A 19375-nucleotide genomic window follows, 5' to 3' on the forward strand; every position below is an offset into this window, starting at 1 on the left:
GCCCCGCAATGGGAGAGGCCACAACAGTGGGAGGCCCACGTACCACAAAAAAAAAAAAAAAAAAAAAAAAAAAATTAAATACTCTATCTCAATTTATAAAACAAGACAGGTCAGCTTTCAGCCTCAAGTTTTTCAGTAAGAATTCTAATAGAGTCAATAAATGGTCATTCATGGGCTTTAGTCACAGAATAAGCTGAATGCCTTTCTAGAACAATGCAATCTTTTCCTGGCAGAAAATGGCCTCACTGGGTGAATTAATTTAATTTCCACACTATGACGACTACAGAGGTAGTGCAGGGGATATAAATAGCACAATTTGATGACAGATTTTGGACAAGTCACTTCTGATTTCTTTTCCTTGGGATCTTTATTGGAAATAATAACACCTGTCATCTATGCTAATCTCTGAATCATTCCAATTCACGACCACTGGCTGCCAATAATCTCAAGGAACCCTGAATTATACATTGACATTACATATGTACAAGGTATGGTGACATTAATTGAGCGTAATCAAAAGAAATCCTACTTAATCAAGGCCTCACACATCAGATAGGTTTACGAGAAATCAAAGACCAGTACTGACAGGTATTACTTTTTGAGAGCCTTCTGAGTACTCATTGTTTTATGGTGCTCTCGGGGGATATGAAGACCACTAGGCACATTCACTTGCCTTCAGAGAGCCCTAATTAAGCAACTGATTATCAATTAATTGTTAGAATGTATGGTACCTACTATAAGTGCAATAAATATAGAAAAAGGAGATCAGTAGAAAGTGGTATGGTTAGAAATAGGTATGGTCAGAAACAAAGTCAAATAAAAGTTTAATTAGGGGGATGTAATGCTATTTAAATCTACTCATAAAGATATTTACGAAAATTTCCTCAGAGATCATGCCATACAAATTTTTGTTTTGTTACTAAATTTTATTAACCGGCATACTTCCTTAAAGCTATTTAGCCTATTATATTTCCCAATTTACTCGGGTACTTGGGAAAGTCAGGGCTAGTTTTGCATCATCGTTAAATTCAAGAGGTATAACAGAATTTTTAGTGGCATCATCATTAAAAGAATTTTGGCAGCAGACTAATCTCTCCTACAACATCAATCACGAATCCACATGGTTAATGATCTTGAGTCAAAAATCTGGAGTATTGCAGGTAAAGGGTGGAAAAGGTATAGGTTACCCCCAAATCAGAAAGGCAGTTAAGACTAATGGCACAATAAAGTTGGGGGAAAATGTGAAAATGATGTGAAAAACAAATTTTTTTTAGAAACAAAGTTGCTCTTCAAGCAAGGCAAGCAAAGAAACTTTTACGAAATGCGGGGGTGTTTTATATTTTCAGCCGAGTCACCTCTGAAGCTTACCCCCCTCCTGACTCATCAGAGTGACAGGGAGTTAGGGGACCACAGGTCTGTCTAGATGTCTGTGGGAGCTTCCAGCAGATGGCAGCATGTCATCGCTAATCCCTATCCCTCAAACAATGCCCTGGTCACTCCAAATAGGAAAACCCATAACTTTTCCTGCAGAAAACCAAAATAGTGTTCCTGGTACAACAGGTTTGTAGGAAGTAAGTGTACCTAAGCAGCTCCCTTGGAAGGAACTCAATATTCTCAGCTACGCCAGAGGTCATTCCTGGCCTTAGAGAAAGTACAAGGTCAAGGATAAAGCAGGGGTCCAAAACTGATATATTTAAGCTGGCTTTGTCACTTGCTCTGTCACCTTGAGGAAAGCACCTGAACAGTTCACCTCAAAGAGGAGTTGGAGAAATTAAAATGAGAAGATGCTTTCATTTACTGAGAAGAAAGATGCTGCATCAATGTGTGGGTAAAGTACTATTGCAGTGCAGGCAGCACTTTCACACGCTGTCCTTTTCTGGCTCTTGTACTGTGGGACCATTCCTTCCCTATCCCCTTCAGGGGTTCCTCTTCCTTCTCATGCCCTTTACATGCTGGTGTTCCGCAGGAGATGGTTCGCCATCTCCTCTAATAGTTTTAAACAACAACCCCATGCTGATGATTCCCCGAACTGTTCAACCCAGGCCCCTCCCGCCCTTCACTCTCCTCCAAGCTTCTAGCTTACACATCCTGTTGCATATGAGCCACCTCCACTCGGAAATCTCACAGGCATCTGACACTTGTCACGTCCACTGATGATCTTCCTTCCACAAAGCCTGTCTTCGCCATTATCTTCACCATTCAATCACTCTTTAAATGCCGCACATTTTAGCTCGTTCATACGTCTCAAATCTGTCTCCTCCATCCCCACCAGGACTGACCTGGTTCAGGCCCTACACACCTCTCTCTTTACAATCACCTTCTCATTGGTCAGCAAGGCCTCCGGTTTTATTGCCCTCAAGTCCATTTCCTATACAGCTACCGAAATAATTTTCTTAGAATACAAATCTGACCATCTCACTCTTCTGCTTAAAGCCCTTTAGGTCACCAACAGAATACAGTTATCACTCCACAGATATTTATCGAATGCCTACTACATGCCAGGTATTGTTCTTAGCCCCGGGGCTACAGAAGTGAACAAGAGTCCTTGCCTTCTGGAGCTCACAGATAGACAAGGAACAAATAAACAAGTAAATATAAAATATGTTAGATGGTGATAGGGGCTGAAACATAAATCAGGGTAAGGAATATAGGGAGTGCTGGTGGGAGAAGAAGGCATGATTTGAAACTGTGGAGAGAAAGCCTCTGATAGATAGGGTGGGGCTTATCCTGAGCTAGCTCTGATTTCTCCTCAGGTCTCATACTTGATCACTCCCTTCCTTGAGCATCTGCTCCAGTCACTCTGAACTGCCCTTTCTGTTCCAAATGGCTCTCTCCCTACCCTGGATAATTTCATTTCAGATTAGTATTAAGTATCACCTCCTCCAAAAATTAATTCTGCCTCCATCTCCTCTCTCTCCAGATGGGTTAGGGAAACTCAAAGAAGCGTTAGATATTTCCTTTATAAAGTTCCCCATTAATGTGAGTAAAAAACTTGGGCTACTTATTTCCTATGACTTAACATTTAGGACTTTCAAAGCTTTAAAGCTCCACCTTTAAAAAAATTGAGGTATAATTGACATATAACATTGTATTAGTTTTTCTTTTCTAGAAAAAAAAAACCAGCTTTATTGAGATGTAATTCACATACCATACAATTCACTCATTTAAAGTGTACAATTAAATGTCTTTTAGTACATTTACAAGGTTGTGCAACTGTCAGCACAATCTATCTTAGAACATTTTCATCACCCCAAAAGGAAACCTTGTACCCCTGTCCCCATTTCCTTCCAACCCACCTACTCTAAGTAACCACTACTCACTCTCCTTTCTATCTCTGTAACTTTGGCCATTTGGGGCATTTCATAGGAATGGAGTTAAACAATATATGGTCTTTTGTAACTGGCTTCTTTCACTTAACATAAAGTTTTCAGGGTTCATCCATGTTGTATCATACATCAGTACTTTAGTTTTTAGCTGAATGATACCAATTGTATGTATGGCTTTATCACATTTTATTTATCAGTTGATGGTTACCTAGCTGGTTTCCACTCTTTGGCTTTTATGAATAATGCTGCCACGAAAATTTGTGTACAAATTTTTGTGGAGATGTAAGTTTTCATTTCTCTTGGGTATATGTCTAGGAGTAGAATTGCTGGGTCATGTGGTAACTCTATGTTTAATTTTTTGAGGAACTGATGAATTGTTTTCCAAAGCAGCTGCACCATTTTATATTCCTATCAGCAATGTGTGAATGTTCCAGTTTCTCCACACCCTCTCTAACACTTGCTAGTGTCTCTTTTTGATTATAGCAATCCTAGTGGGTGTAATGTGGTAACTGATTTTGATTTTGATTTGCATTTCCCTAGTAACAAATAATGTTGAGCATCTTTTCATGTGTATATTAGCCATCTATATATCTTCTATGGAGAAATGTCTATTCAAATCCTTTGCCTAGTCTTTTTATTAATAATTTTATTTTTCCCCAATAGTTTTAGATTTACAGAAAAATTGAGAAGACAGAACAGAGATTTCCCATATAACTTACCCCCAGATTCCCTATTATTAACATCTTACATTAGTATGATACATTTATCACAACTGATGAACCAATATTGATACATTATTATTAACTAAAGTCCATAGTTTATTCACGTGTTCTTAGTTTTTACCTAACATCCTTTCTCTGTTTCAGAATCCTATCCAGGATACTACATGACATGTAGTTGTCATGTCTTCTTAGGTTCCTCTTGGCTACAATAGTTGGTCAGATTTTCCTTGTTTTTGATAACCTTGACAGTTTTGAGGAGTGCTGGGCAGGTATTTTGTAGGATGTTCGTGTATTCGAATTTATTTGATATTTTTTCTCTTTATTATATGCATGATTTATGCATGTTGATACTGACCTTGATTGCCTGGCTGAAATACTATGTGTCAGATTTCTCCACTATAAAGTTACTCTCCCCCATTCCATATGTACTCTCTGGAAGGAAGTCACTATGTGAAACCTACCTTAAGAAGTGGAATGTTTGGCTCCCCTACTTTTACTTTTTATAAGTTTATTTATTAATTTAGGCTGCATTGGGTCTTTGTTGCTGTGAGTGGGGTTTCTCTAGTTGCAGCGAGTGGGGGCTACTCTTTGTTGAGGCGCGCGGGCTTCTCATTGCAGTGGCTTCTCTTGTTGCAGAGCACTGGCTCTAGGCGCACGGGCTTCAGTAGTTGTGGCACGCGGGCTCGGCAGTTGTGGCACGTGGCTCAGTAGTTGTGGCTTGGAGGCTCTAGAGCGCAGGCTCAGTAGTTGTGGTGCACGGGCTTAGTTGCTCCGCGCCATGTGGGATCTTCCCGGACCAGGGCTCGAACCCGTGTCCCCTGTATTGGCAGGCGGATTCTTAACCACCGCGCCACCAGGGAAGTCCCTCCCCTACCTTTAGAGTACAGTAGCTACATAATCTATTTGGAATGCTTCTGCACAGATTTGTCTCTTCCTCGTTTACCAATGTATTCAATCATTTATATCAGTAGGGACTTATGGATATTTATTTTATACTTTGGGTTATAATTCAGTACTACTTTATTTATTTTCTTACTCAAATTATCCCAACTTTGCCACTGGGAGCTCTTTCTGTTGGTTCCTGTGCCTCTTTGACACAATGTGTTATGTGTGTGCATGTTTTTAGTACTTCCTTACTTTCTGGTACTACAAGATGCTCCAGGCTCATCTTGTATATTTCCTGCTCCAGTCCTACAATCAGTCATGTCCCCCAAGATCCCTGCTTCCTTTTTTTGAAGAACAGTACTTAGAAACCAGATTCGGGTTACTAGGTATGCTCATTGCTACTGAGATATCTTTATCTAGTCTTTAATTGCTACTGAGATATCTTTATCTAGTCTTTAATTAGATTATTTGTTTTTGTATTATTGAGTTGTAAGAGTTTTTTATATGTTCTGGATATGATCCCTTAGCAGATATATGATATCCAAATATTTCCTCCCACTCTATTGGCTTTCACTTTCTTGATTCAATCTCTTATTGAGTTAAACAAATATTGATGTATTGTACTTCTCCATATAAACCTATGTTTAGAGGCCGCAGTTCAGGTAAGATTTTTTTTCTCTTTTGGCCCCCAGGTACCAAATGGTTCCTTCTCTACCAGTGAGATTTTTCTGGTGTCTTCTGTGGAGATGTTCCTGCTTCACAGTATGGGCACTATACATGGGAGATCTAGAGCTTCACTGGTTAAGTCAGCATATATAGAACAGCTCCAAAGCTAACCTGGAGCTGCTGGAAGAGGGACTGGGGCTAGAGAGGGGTGGGGCACCTAGAAGCAGAGAGTGCCCATCTTTAAAAACAAAATCACTTGGTTAGTATCCCTCTAAGAGTGATCACAATTCTGCTACATCATGGGAAATAGATGATGAGTACCTATGCTGGAAAGAGCAGGGCTTTCTTAGTAACCATCCAATGAGAAAAGGGAGGCTGCCAATTTGGTCTTTTATACCTCACCCTAGAACCACTCTAATTGCATTTTTATTTGCCCTGAATGCTTCAGACCCTACCATGGAACTGAGGAGTGGGCAGCTTTTCCCAAATACATTTGAAGCTTGTTCCTACACTAGGTAAGTTGTATAGGGCAGATAAAGGAACACGGGTCTCCAAATATGCTTAGAGGTTTCAGTATGTCTATTCACTATCCAACACCAAGGATATAAGAGATTATAATTTTGATTTAATGTGAAAATGGGAAGTGGTAGATAGGGGACTACAAATCAAGTACCATTTATTTAGGAAATGAAGAAAAATTTAATACACTTTGATATTCATTGACAGCTTACAAATTAATTTTCCAAATCCAATATCATCTGTTCCTGAGTTCCATTAAGGTAGGCAGTGCAATTTTCATCAGAGAAGTTCAGTGATTTACATAAAGTAACACAGCTCCAAGCTAGGACTCCAGCACCTTAAGAGTGGTTTGACTCCCACCACAGTGTTCTTGCTAACATACTACTACCTAAGTGCCCCAGAATTGTTTGGAGCACTTTGTTTTCTGGAATAAAAAAGCAATTTTAAAAAATGAAATAAGTGTAGGGCTTTGAGGTTTTAAGAAATGATTTCCTGCAGCACTTTCAACAGAAACAGTATAGGCAGAGTGCGAAGAGGAAACCAAAACTGGAAAAAGAATCTTAAAAGGTCCAATGGTTTAAGAGGGCAGCCAAGGAAGCCATCTCAATTTTAGTGTGTTCTTGATCTATGGATCTAAACACAATCTGAAATGACTAACCTAATATATTTTTGACCCAGAGTTGACCCAAACCCAATCCTAACTTGCAAAAGGAGGAAAGCTGAAGTTGAAGGTTTGAGGCCATCAATCTTGTGGCATATCTTAGATGGAAAACGTCAGCAAACTAGCCAAGAAAAGGATTACTGACCAAAAGAGAAGGAAAACAGCTAACAGGTAGGAGTATTCTAGATGTACATAAAAGAGTGTGAGTTTAAATATAATGAAGATCCTTTACATTGGAAAATTTCTCTGTATGTGAACTGCCTATGTTTACACACACACACACACACACACACACACATACACACACACAGAGTAATATCTTCCTTTTTTCCAACCAAGATATTCTGAAATTTACCTGGAAAACCAGTGCAGGAAACACTGGAACATGGAAAACAATGGAATATTGAGGAATGGCCAACCTCCTCTCATGAGGAATCTAAAAATACAAAATGTGACTGCCTGTATTCTTCAGCATTCTCCAGAGAAACAGAACGAAATGGATGTGTGTACATAAAACTATATTACGTATATACACATATATCTATATCTATATATATAGAGAGAGTGATTTTTTTATTGGGGTTATAATTGACATATAACATTATATTAGTTTCAGGTGTACAACACGCGTCAATATTTGTATATATTGTGAAATGATCACCACAATAAATCTAATTAACATCCGGAAAAAAAAAAAAAAGGAATGCAGGTCTCTTATCAAGTCCACTAGGGGCTGATTTTCCATCCTGAGCTAATTTAACCTACCAGCAGCATTTGACACAGATGAAGACACTCTCCTCTTAAAACATTTTCTTCACTTCTGGGACACAAACCTCTCCTGGTTATTTTCCTACTTCACTGGCTGCTCCTTTTCAGGTTCCTTTGCTGGTTCTTCTCCAGTATTCCAACATCTACACAGTGGAGGACCCAAGGACCAATTCTTGGTCAGCCTTTCTTTTCCCTCTACTTGTGTTCTCATTGAGATCTCACCTCTCACTCTTGTCTCATGGCTCTAAAATCCCACCTATATGCTAACAAATCCCAAACTCCTATTTCTAGCCTACACTTCTTTCCTGAGCTCTACATTTGTATATCCAGCTCTCTCTTCTTTACCTCTATTTAGGTGTTTAATAGGTATCTCAAACTTCGTATTCCTAAATCCAAACTCTTGATAGCCCCTTCGTATTTGCCCCCTTAGCCCACCCCCTCAACTCAACCTGCCTTTCCCATGGTCTGGCTCAATTTCAATAAATGAACATTCCATCCTTTGAACTGCTCAGAACAAAAACCTTGGGGGCATTTGTTCACTTCAATCCCTCAGCAAATCCTGTCATATTTACTTTTAAAATAGATCCTAATCTGACGATTTCTCATCCTCTCCACTCCTACCGTCTTGGTCTGAATCACCAATATCTTTCACCCAGATTATTGCAATAGTTTTCTAACAGATCCTTCTGTTTTTGCCCTTGTCTGTAACCTCCCCTCTTCAGGAAAAATGGAAAATCGTCTATTTTCAACGTAGCAGCCAGAGCGATTCTTTTATGATATAAGTCATATTATGGCATTCTTCTGTCCCCACCCCTCTAACAGCTTCCTACCTCACTCAGAGTAAAGGTCAATGTTATTATAATCGTCTTCGAGATCTCAGCTTCTTAGATTAAACCTCTGACTTCATCTCTTACTTTTTCCTTGTTCATTCACTTCAGCCATACTGGCCTTTCTACTGTTCTTTAAATGCTTAATATATGCCTCCCTCTAGTTCTTTGCTCCTAGAGCTTCCTTCCTCGTAAGCTCACCTAGATATCCACATGGCTTGCTCCTACGCTTCCTTTAGGTCTTTCCTCAAACGCTACCATCTCATTAAGGACTTCCGTGAACACTTGAAAATTGCAGGTTACCTTCGTTATACCCTGGCACACTCTATTCTCCTTCTTATGTCTGATTTTTCACCATGGCACGTATCATCATCTGACATACTTTGTACCTTACTTATTTGTTTGTCTGTCTTGCCCACAATAATGTAACTTCCACAAGGGCAGGACCTAGAGAGAATGCACGCTCAATACATATTTGTTGAATGAATGAATGAATGAATAAAAGGACGAGGAAGCTTTCTTATGTGTTAGAACCTTACCACTTCCTGAACCTTAGCTTTCATTTCCTTATCTGTGTCAGATTAAAGAATGAGAGATACCAGTCTAAAGAAAACCAAAAGGACCACAAAATTAAGCAGAGATCAGAGAGGCAAAAGGGGAGAGAAAGGAGAAAAGAGAGGCACTGTAATGAGAGAGATAGATACAAAAGGGAGAATGGGGGAAGAGATGGAAGTACTAGGAAGAAAACTCTGGGATTTATTTTTTTGTTCAATAATGGCTTCACTTGAACTATAGAGATTGCCATATCCACCCTGGGGACTTCCGTGCCCATTCAGACTTCTCCCATTACTCCTGGACTCCTGGGTTGCTTCGAAGCACAGGACAGCTCAGGGTAAGATGATCTCTGATGAAGGCAACTAAAGAGCACACTCCTAGAGGCCTTCTACTTTCTAGTTAGTCCGTAGTGATCTTCCAGGACAAAGCCTCTTTTTGAGTCTGAAAAATCAGCAGTGGGGTCAAAAGGGTCAAAACCATAGCAGAGAAAATTACCATAGCGGACAGGGTCTCTCTGCAATTCTGGTCATGTTATAGGTTATCTTGACCCTTTGCTTACCCAAGATTTATCCCTATTAGAGATTAGCTGGAGCAAAGGTATGTATGAAAAAAGAGACAACTCAACAATACCACCGAGTAGTGTTTTACCACTACTCAACAATACCGCTGAGTAAAAGAGTCAGCATAAATGGAATCAGTCCAGATCTCTCATTTCTTTATTATGGAAGGAGTGTTCTATTTTCCACTGGCCAGGAAGGCTATGAAAGTAAAAAACTACAAGAGCCTTGCAACTTCTTGTTAAATAAGTTTTCTGACACATGGCAACTAGTGATTAATTACTGTGTTAGAAGATAACATTCCTATAGAGATTTGCTGGAAATACAGATGCTGTCTATGCTTGATTAGACATTGCTTAAGGAATGCTGAGACACACTGCTGCTACAGTCTATTATTGCTGGCTATTTTGGTATCGCTGTTATATTTATTTTACATAGCTTCACATTCAGTAGAATTGATGGAGCCCATTTCATAAAACCTGTCCCTACCAAAAACAAGAACAGAAAATAATAAGGCTATGAAGTGTGTTTATGTATATGTGTATGTATGAGAGCGAGAGAAAATGAAGGAGAAAGAGACTATGAATAGTAGGGATGTAGTGCTCCTTTTTGTAACACTTTCTCTCTACAAAGAAAGAATTGCAAGGGAGATGCTCTGTTTCTCATAAGCCAATAAGAAAACTGATCCACGTGAGCTGGTTAGAACGTTCAGGGCATTAAAGATAAACTAAACTTTGTCATTATCCAAATTCTTTACCACAAAAAGAAGCCTTGATTTGATACCTAGTCATTCATCCAATACACAAAATGAGCACTTACTCTGGTCCATGCACCGAGGAAACAGAAAAAATCTGGGCTTCCTGGAGCTTACAAGTCTGGTAAACATGTGTCTTTTGAGCTGGGATCAGGACAGAATCATCCAATGCTATATACTTACGCTAGCCTATCTCCTCTCATAACCCATTAAGAGTAGCAATAGCAGTACCTCTCCCAAGAGGTCACATTTCAGCTTACACCCACTTCCTTGGATACCACTCCCAAATCCAACTGTGAAAGGCATGGCTTTGCTGAAAAATTGCTTTGCCGGTATACGGCCCATCGATGCCAACCTCAAGACCGCCCAGTCAACATTTCATTATTCAGATGCTAGCGTTTTTACCGTGTGTTCGGGCCCCATACTGTCTGCCAAAAGCTGTGTTAATTTACTTATTTCAGCTAAATAAAAAAAAAAATCATTTAAAAAAAGGATGATTGAATTTAGGAATTATATTCCTCAGAGAATTAGTAATGCTTCTCTGTATCCCTCAGGCCTCCATGTTCTTATCTTCCCCTTGTCAATGTTATTATGAATAGACTAATTCAGTAATGAGATCATTCCCCATCAGAGAGACCAAATAAATGCAGCATTCAGTCACACCTGGTTTCCCTGATCTGAGCAAGGAACGCTTGCCAACAAATTTAGCCTAAAATAGGGAATTTAATGAACACACACACAAACAGAAAGAAAGACAGGGAAGGAGGACAGAAAATCAGAACAACAGGGTAGCATGGAACAAATGGAGTGACAGATTGGAGAAGACAGGTTAAAAGTGAAGATACATGGTTATACAATTTCAAAACAAAGATCCTAGCATAGATGTCTTAATAATTGTCAAAGTAATATAACATTTCATCATCCCCTTAAGTGGCTCAAGAATTATTTCAAATTTTCTTGAACTTCTACAAGAATCAAAAAATCAAGTGAAAAAACACAGAAATACTAAATATTAGGTAGGAGCATTCTGGACTATTAAAAACAAAAGACTTCCTAGCCATAAAGGAGTTCATGGAATAATTCATCTAGGTATAATCGTCAATAAAGCACCAACACCATAATCATTATCCATCCTGTTCAAAACTTAAGTTTTCATTAAAGCTACAAAGGTCCACTGATTTAAGAAAGGTATGGCTAGTGTTGATACCATATGAAGAGAGAATAAAATTAACTCTTGTGTTTGAAAAAGTGTATTATAAGGAAACACTAAAAACTGAGATCAGCAACCCTAGAAAAGAGAAAGTGAAATGCTATTTAAAAAAGAACCTTCAATTACATAAAGGAACAGTGCAAACAGTGATGAGTAACCATTTTCCCCCCAATGAAAAAAAGAAGGGGGGATGGGTTTCAACTGGGAAAGACAGAAGAGATGAGGAAACAGATTCATGTAAAAATACATTCAACACGTTATTTAGGATGAGAGGAAATGTAAAAGATCCAAATGTCTACAAATCTGCATATACTTAGATAAATAAATTATGGTTTGCTTACTCCATGGAACATTTGTTCAGCTGTTAAAAATAATACTTTCAAGGGATATTAATGGATATGGGAAAAACCATGCTTTCACAGATTATTATTGATATAGGAAAACGCAATTAAATGAGTAAAAAACTCATTAACAATTTTGTAAAGAGAAATGATATGCATGCCCATGAGAAAACTCACCTAGACACATGTACAAAAACCAGGAGACAGTATATCAAATATCATAGTCTCTAGATTAAAAGTTTATGACTAATGTTTATATATTCTTCTTTATATTTTATGTTACATATTTTATGCAATGAGCATATATTACTTTTACAATGAGAAAATAAAGTTACTAAAGTTCTGTAGTAAAAGAACTTAGGTTAGACAATAGGAAAAATTACCTGTTTAAGAGTTGTTAAACATCCAATAGAATTTTAGAGAATTACCTTCTCTATAACCAAAGTACATCTATTCCATTTTTTTCCTTTTTTTGAAATTGAGGAATAATTGACATATTAGTTTCAGAGGTACAACATAATAATTCAATATATGCATATATTGTGAAATGATCATCACAATAAGTTTAATTAACATCCATCACTTGTTTCATTTTTTTTTAAACTAAGTTTTTAAGTACTAAGAACCCATTTTTTAAAATGACTTGATAGACAATGAGGCCTTGGCTTTGGTACAGGAACTGAGCCCAATCTTTCCTCCTACCTTGCAAAGTCCAGGTCTGCCTCCCGAGACATGGTGATGTTGGTCAAATTCTGCTGAAGGACAAAAATGTTCCTACACATCTTCTTGATGCCAGACTCACTGATGCGCCTGAAGTACTGGGCGCCGTTAATAAGGATGCAGGAGATGAGGTGTCCTAGGCCTGAGGGATCAGCACAGGGCAGTGGGGAGGAAAGAGAAGACAGATTAGTGCCATCTGGCATAAACCGACACAGGATTTCTCTCTTCTACTGCTCAGAAAATTTTAATGACCAAGGAAAAACTTATTTCTGATGGTTGGACCAGCTGATCTTACAATGATTTCAGAGTATTTAGACAGTGCCCAAGTAGTTATAAGCGGGGAGACTTTCTGCTGGCAAAAAACCTGGTATATCTGCAGCTCCAGCACTGCCATATACAGTTAAAGCCACCATTCCAGGGCTTAGAGTCCATGCCAGGTTGTTTTAAACTACTGAAGTGCATAGAACTCTTGTTTTTCGGTACAGTTATTTTAAAGCGGAGAAGGACACATGTAAATATGATGATCTGTTTGGTCTCCTTTTCCTCCTACAAAACAGGTAGGGGTGTACTTTTGGCTCAAAAGTTGATTGGCAACCTACATAAGTAGAAATAAGAAAATGGGCTATTGGCATTAATGTTACTACACCTCAACACTGACAATGGAGTATACTTCTAAAGTAGTAACTGGAGAGAATGTAATCAGAAACAAAGTGCAAAGGAAGAGCAGATCATGCATTAACTGTGGAGTTCCTACAAGACACCTGTGCGCTTCTCTGGGGTATCGTAAGTGATTCGTTCTCATCGCCAAAGGACTGTCTTAAGGTCTATGAAATTCAGCAAAGAGCTGGGTAGTACATCAACAAACTAAGAGGTCCCATTCAGGTTACCCTAGGTAATGAAGTTGAGGAATGCTGGCTCAGAACAACCCGAGGCACATGTGGGTTACCATTCTTAGAAGTGAGACTTTAATTCTAAATACTTGGAAATAAGTAAACCTCTCTTCCTTCTCTTTCTCTTATTCTTACAAAGTTGGACTCTGGCAAGATGTTCTCCCCAGAATTCTAAAGTTAGTCTGACTAGTCACAAGCAGTCTACTATTTTTGTCTCAGGGCGTAATTTCAGGGTCAATGGCTCCTTCTGTCTTCAGAATGAGTTTTCCCTTGATTCGGATAAATATAGAAAAAGGACAGGAGAAGGCACTGTCTCTTGCTTCAGCTACACTCACCCAGTGTTGCTTCAAGACCACAAATTCGCGTGTATGTGCTACTTTTTGAAAGCGAAGTAAAAAGCTTTTCGCTCGAAGGGAAAGAAACACACACATGGATTTTACATTTAAAGCAAGACAGTTTATGTGAAAAACCTCTGTAGGTTATTTTGCTGTGATTCTCCTGAGCCCGTAACTTCACGCAAAATTTTGTTCTGCAGTGCTTTAGTGTGGCCTGCCCTACGTGTACACTATGAGGCAATGCAACGCTTGTAGAGAATAATAAATAAAGAAATAAATGTATATACCAATTAAGTATAAGCGATTATAATAATAAACCAATTAAAAGTTGGTCTGCTTTGTATTATCACTATCCATCGGGAATTCTAAACAATATCTGTGATTAAAATACTCCTTAAAAAAAAATAAAATAAAATACTCCTTCTTGACACACCAAGAAGAGTGAGACCACTGCCACCTCCCCAACTTGGGAAACTCAATGTCATGCCTTTTGAATTTAGAAAGTGATATCAGAGAGGGATAGCTAGCTTTTTAAATAGGAATCCTCAAATTTATGATTTTTTATTTTTTAGTTAAAATCTCTTCTATGTCAGAGGATTATACCTGTACCTCAAGAAGATGTTGCTGCCCAGCAGAATTAGATGTTAACAAATGTCTGGTCAGGGGCTTCCCTGGTGGCGCAGTGGTTGCGCGTCCGCCTGCCGACGCAGGGGACGCGGGTTCGCGCCCCGGTCCGGGAGGATCCCACATGCCGCGGAGCGGCTGGGCCCGTGAGCCACGGCCGCCGGGCCTGCGCGTCCGGAGCCTGTGCTCCGCAACGGGAGAGGCCACGACAGTGAGAGGCCCGCATAGAGCAAAAAAAGAGAAATGTCTGGTCAAAATGAGAGGAACCCTCTGGGATGTGAATGTTGGTATGTGGGGCTCGGAAGAGCCACTGTCAAGAGCCCGAAGGGAATTCTGCGTAGTCAGGAAAGTGATTTTTTAGATGTGCCCTGTACCGTCAAGCTACAGAGTATTGCTGCAGTCTCCAATTCACAGAGCCATGGGCCTGACTAATAGCTAACCTTTCCATACTATCTGGCTAAAGTCTTTTAGGGATACTCCCCTTCAGAACAGATCTCCATCACTATAATTTAATGGGAAAATAGGATTTTTTTAGGGGGCAGGGGGTCCACATTTGCTAGAACAGAACCATTTCATAAAGCAAGACATGGTCATGCACTGACACTCTCTTTCCATCTTTAGGCTGCCACAATCCTTTGCACTAAATACCTTCTTAATTGCTTTAAATAACACTGGCTCAATTCTGTGAGATGCCACAGATACTTTTGGCCCCCAAGTCTACATACAAGCCAAGCAGAACAAGAAAAAAAGGGGATATAATTTGAAATCCTAAAAGGGGTCCTTTGGAGGAATACATCATGAAAATTATTTGGCTGGTGGTGCATTCTTTTAAATGTTGACGGCGAATGCCTTGGGAAAGTACCGTCTTTCACACCCTTCCTTACTTGCTTGACCCTGAAGGCATTTATGGATGCAGCCTTCTTAAAACTGCTGCTCATCAGAGGTTTCTGGTTTTTTTTTTTTTTTTTTTGTGGTATGCGGGCCTCCCTCTGCTGCGGCCTCCCCCGTTGCGGAGCACAGGCTCCGGACGCGCAGGCTCAGCGGCCGTGGCTCACGGGCCCAGCCGCTCCGCGGCACGTGGGATCCTCCCGGACCGGGGCGCGAACCCGGTTCCCCTGCATCGGCAGGCGGACGCGCAACCACTGCGCCACCAGGGAAGCCCCAGAGGTTTCTGTTTTTTTCAGACAACAATTCATTCTCTGAGAGAAAACTTCCCCTTCCAGTGATAATTTCAGTCAATGAGGGGATCTTTCAGGGTTGTCTCTGTATGGTGTGTGTGTGTTTCTTATTCCTTTATGAGCTCCTCTTGCGTTAATCTGTGGTCCACTCCACACATTTACCTAGGACTCAGGAGCAGCATGTCAAGGAGGCAGACTGGCTGCCATCTGCCTTATCTCGGATTAAATCTCCTTATCAAGAAGGAGCAGATGGAAGCCATATTGTTGCCTACCTAGACACACACACACAGACTAGGTATTGCAGCTTTAATCCAAAAGGAAAAACAAACAAAAAAATCAACCACCTTTTCCTACAAGTTTTGAACTTCAGTAATAGAGAAGATGAGGAAAACCTTCACCTTTCCTTCCTCCCAAACTCCCAGGGACAGAGGCAGGGTCTGACCTTCAAATATATACTGGAACTTGTGCTGCTGGAGGCTGGCACTCATGGCCTCCTCAATGGCGCTGATGTCTTTGTTGAGCTTGACCACCAGAGGGTCATAATCCATACTTTCCACGTTAGCGACAATGGCATAGTTCCCCTCCTTCGCCAGAGGGATGAGATAGTGGAAACAGTGAACCCTGCAAGGGAGAGAGATGGGGAAAGCAGTGAGTAATAACTCTTTCTCATGAAAATAACCATCTTCTTGTGACAGAGCACCCCAAAATTTAATACAGCAGTGGCCCTGTAAATTTTTATGTATCCCTCCCCCTTTTCACCAGAAATCCTTCTAAGTTATTCTGTAGAAAAACCGAGTGATCTCAAGCAAGTCAGCTTCTGTGATCCTCGCTTGTTTAATCCATACATTGGGGGTGAGGAGTAGATGAGCTCTAAAATCCTTTCCATGACAAGATTGTTTGCATAGAGTGAAAAGCATTATCTCTTTCAAGCAGATACTGTTGTAGTGAAAATGAGAGGCAGAGGTCACAGATCTTTGAAACCGGTTTCAATTGCCATTTACTAGCTATGTGACTTCAGATAAGTTACTTTCTCTCTCTAGGCCTCAGTTTCCTTATCTGTGAAATGGGGATGATAACAACACATACCTCATAAGGTGCTCCGAGGAGCTACTACATAGAAAGAGTATAGAGCACAGGGGCTGGCAATATTATATTTATTACTGTTAATCTATTACTTAACCAAAACACTGACTGAACATGCATGAGTATGTTAGAAATTGTGCTAGGCCCTGGGAATGTAAGACACAGTTTGTGCCATTAAAGACTCCACAGCCTAATGGGGATGACCGTGAGAAAAATGACAAAAGATGACAGTTTCTCACGCAGAAGCATGTGTACCCAGGGTGCCATGGAAGTTTGCGGAGGAAAGGTTCAGAACAGGAGGTGATACCTGTCATAGAGGACGTATCTGAGTGAGCTTGAGGAAGGAGTACATTCCTATGTTGAAATGCCCCGAGTCAGTCTGATAATGTAAAATTCTTAGGTTCTTTTTGGTAGGTCTATCACTAACTGCCACGGAACTCTGAGATGGGTAAGGATTGGCTACTCCATAACCTCTGTATTAAGCTGTAATGAAAGACGTTTCAGGCCAAATAATTCTACCCCTCATACAGGTATTTATTAAAAACAAACATACAAAACCCCTGCACCATCCATTGGCAGGCATAGTTGAAACAGGTTGTTCTGTAAGCTTAGTGATTGTTTTAGGTTCTCTGTCTGATCTTGACATGGAAGGTGGACTGGAAGTAGACATAATGACAATTCAGAGTTAGGATTCTGTTATGCTTAGAGTTGGCATCAGGTAACAAGAAATATTCCTAAACAAATGGCCACATCATCCCTAATGATGCAACTATAGGTTTAACCATAAGTTTTCTCTTTTAAAGTCAGGTTTATTGTCAGATAATTTACCAACAGTAAATTCACCCGTTTTAGTGTACAGTTTAATGAGTTTTGACAAATGCAACCAGCTGTATAAGCATCACCATAATCAAATTATAGAACAACACCATCACCTTCAGAATTCCCTTGTGCCACCCTTGAAGACAACCCCTTCTTATACCCCAAGGCTCTTGCAGCCACGGCTCTATTTTCAGTCCCCACAGTTTTGTCTCTTCCAGAACGCCATATAAATGCAATCATACAGCATGTAGCCTTTGGGGTTTGGCTTCTTTCAATTTGAGATTTATCCATGTTGCTGTTCATTCCTTGTTATTGCTGAGTGGCCTCCTGCATATGGATGTGCTACAATTTAACCCTTCACCAGCTAACATCTGGGTTGTTTCTAGTTTGGGGTGATTATGAAAAAAGCTGCTTCGTGTATAGGTTTTTGTGTAAATATAAAATTTCCTTTTTCTTGGATAAATATCTACAAGTGGGATTGCTGCATCATATGGTAGGTATACGCTTAATTTTATAAGAAACTGCCAAACTGTTTTCCAAAGCAGCTGTGCTATTTTGCTTTCCTACTGCCAATGTACAAGAGTTCCAGTTGCTCCACATCCTCAAAAGCACTTACTGCCGTCAGTTTTTTTTTCAATTTAAGCTTTATGGAGGTATAATTGACATTAAATTATAAGATATTTAGTGTATGCCATGGTAATTTGATATATGTACACCCTGTGAAAGGATTCCCTTCATCTAGTTAATTAACACACCCATCACCTCACATATTTAGCCTTTTTTTTTTAACATCTTTATTGGAGTATAATTGCTTTACAATGGTGTGTTAGTTTCTGCTTTATAACAATGAGAACATGAAGTACTACTCTCTCAGCAAATTTCAATTGTACAATACAGTGTTATCAACTACAGTCATTCTGGTTTACATTAGATCCTCAGACCTTATTTACCTTAGAGCTGAAATTTGTACCCTTTTACCAGCCACTTCCTATTTCCCTCATCCTCCAGCCACCACTTTTCTACTCTGTTTCTGTGATTTTTTAAAAAAAAGATTCCACATATAAATGATACCATGCAGTAGTTGTCTTTCTTTGTCTAGCTTATTTCTCTCAGGATAATGTCCTCAAGTGCTTATCAATTAAAAAAAAATTTTTTTAAGTCATTCTAATAGATGTACAGTGGTGTCTCATTGTGGTTTTAATTTGCATTTTCCTAGTGACTAATGATGCTGGACATATTTTCATGTGTTTGTTTGCCATCTATACATCTTTATTTTTTTAAGATTTTTGATTTGGACCATTTTAAAAGTCTTTACTGAACTTGTTACAAATTGCTTCTGCTTTATGCTTTGTTTTTTTTGGCCAAGGGGCATGTGGGACCCCAGCTCCCTGACCAGGATCGAACCCGCGCTCCCTGCATTGGAAGGCGAAGTCCCACCATCCATATATGTTTGTGTTCACATCATTTGCCTAATTTTTTTATTGACTTGTTTTCTTATTACTAACTTTTGAGAGTTCTTTATATATGCTGGATACAAGTTGACATGCATTTTGTAAACATTTTCTCCCAATCTTTGGCTTGTCTTTTCATCTTAGCGATGTCTTTCAAAGAATTGTTTTAAATTTTGATGAAGTTTAATTTATCAGCTTTTTCTTTTATGGATCGTACTCTGGGGGTCAGCTTTAAGAAATCTTTGCCCAAACAAAGTTACAAAGATTTCTTCCTATATTTGCTTCTAGGAGTTTTATAGTTTGAGGTTTTACATTTAGAGCTATGATCCATTTTAAGCTAAGTTTTACACAGGATGTGCTATATTTTTATAACCTGCTCATGGAAGGGAATCCAAGTATCTTGACTACTAGTTCATTTTCATGACAGGTGATCACCTTAACAGCTGCTAATCAACTAATGATTAATTTTGCCAATAAAAACTCA

At 39.4% G+C, this 19375-nt stretch overlaps 1 protein-coding gene across 4 annotated transcripts in view; it reads right to left on the reverse strand.

Annotated features, from left to right (window-relative positions):
* Window positions 1-19375, reverse strand: part of EXOC4 (exocyst complex component 4) — an 869227-nt gene that overhangs the window by 46667 nt on the left and 803185 nt on the right. For all 4 annotated transcript variants that reach the window (XM_024130229.2, XM_024130235.3, XM_028489724.2 and 1 more), the window contains exons 16-17: window positions 15981-16159; window positions 12494-12653 (exon numbers count right to left, since the gene is read on the reverse strand). In XM_024130229.2, coding sequence (XP_023985997.1) covers window positions 12494-12653; window positions 15981-16159 — 339 coding nt within the window. The remainder of the gene's footprint in view (window positions 1-12493; window positions 12654-15980; window positions 16160-19375) is intronic.

Source organism: Physeter macrocephalus, chromosome 5 (genome assembly GCF_002837175.3).
Source record: "Physeter macrocephalus isolate SW-GA chromosome 5, ASM283717v5, whole genome shotgun sequence".
NCBI classification, from domain to species: Eukaryota; Metazoa; Chordata; class Mammalia; order Artiodactyla; family Physeteridae; genus Physeter; species Physeter macrocephalus.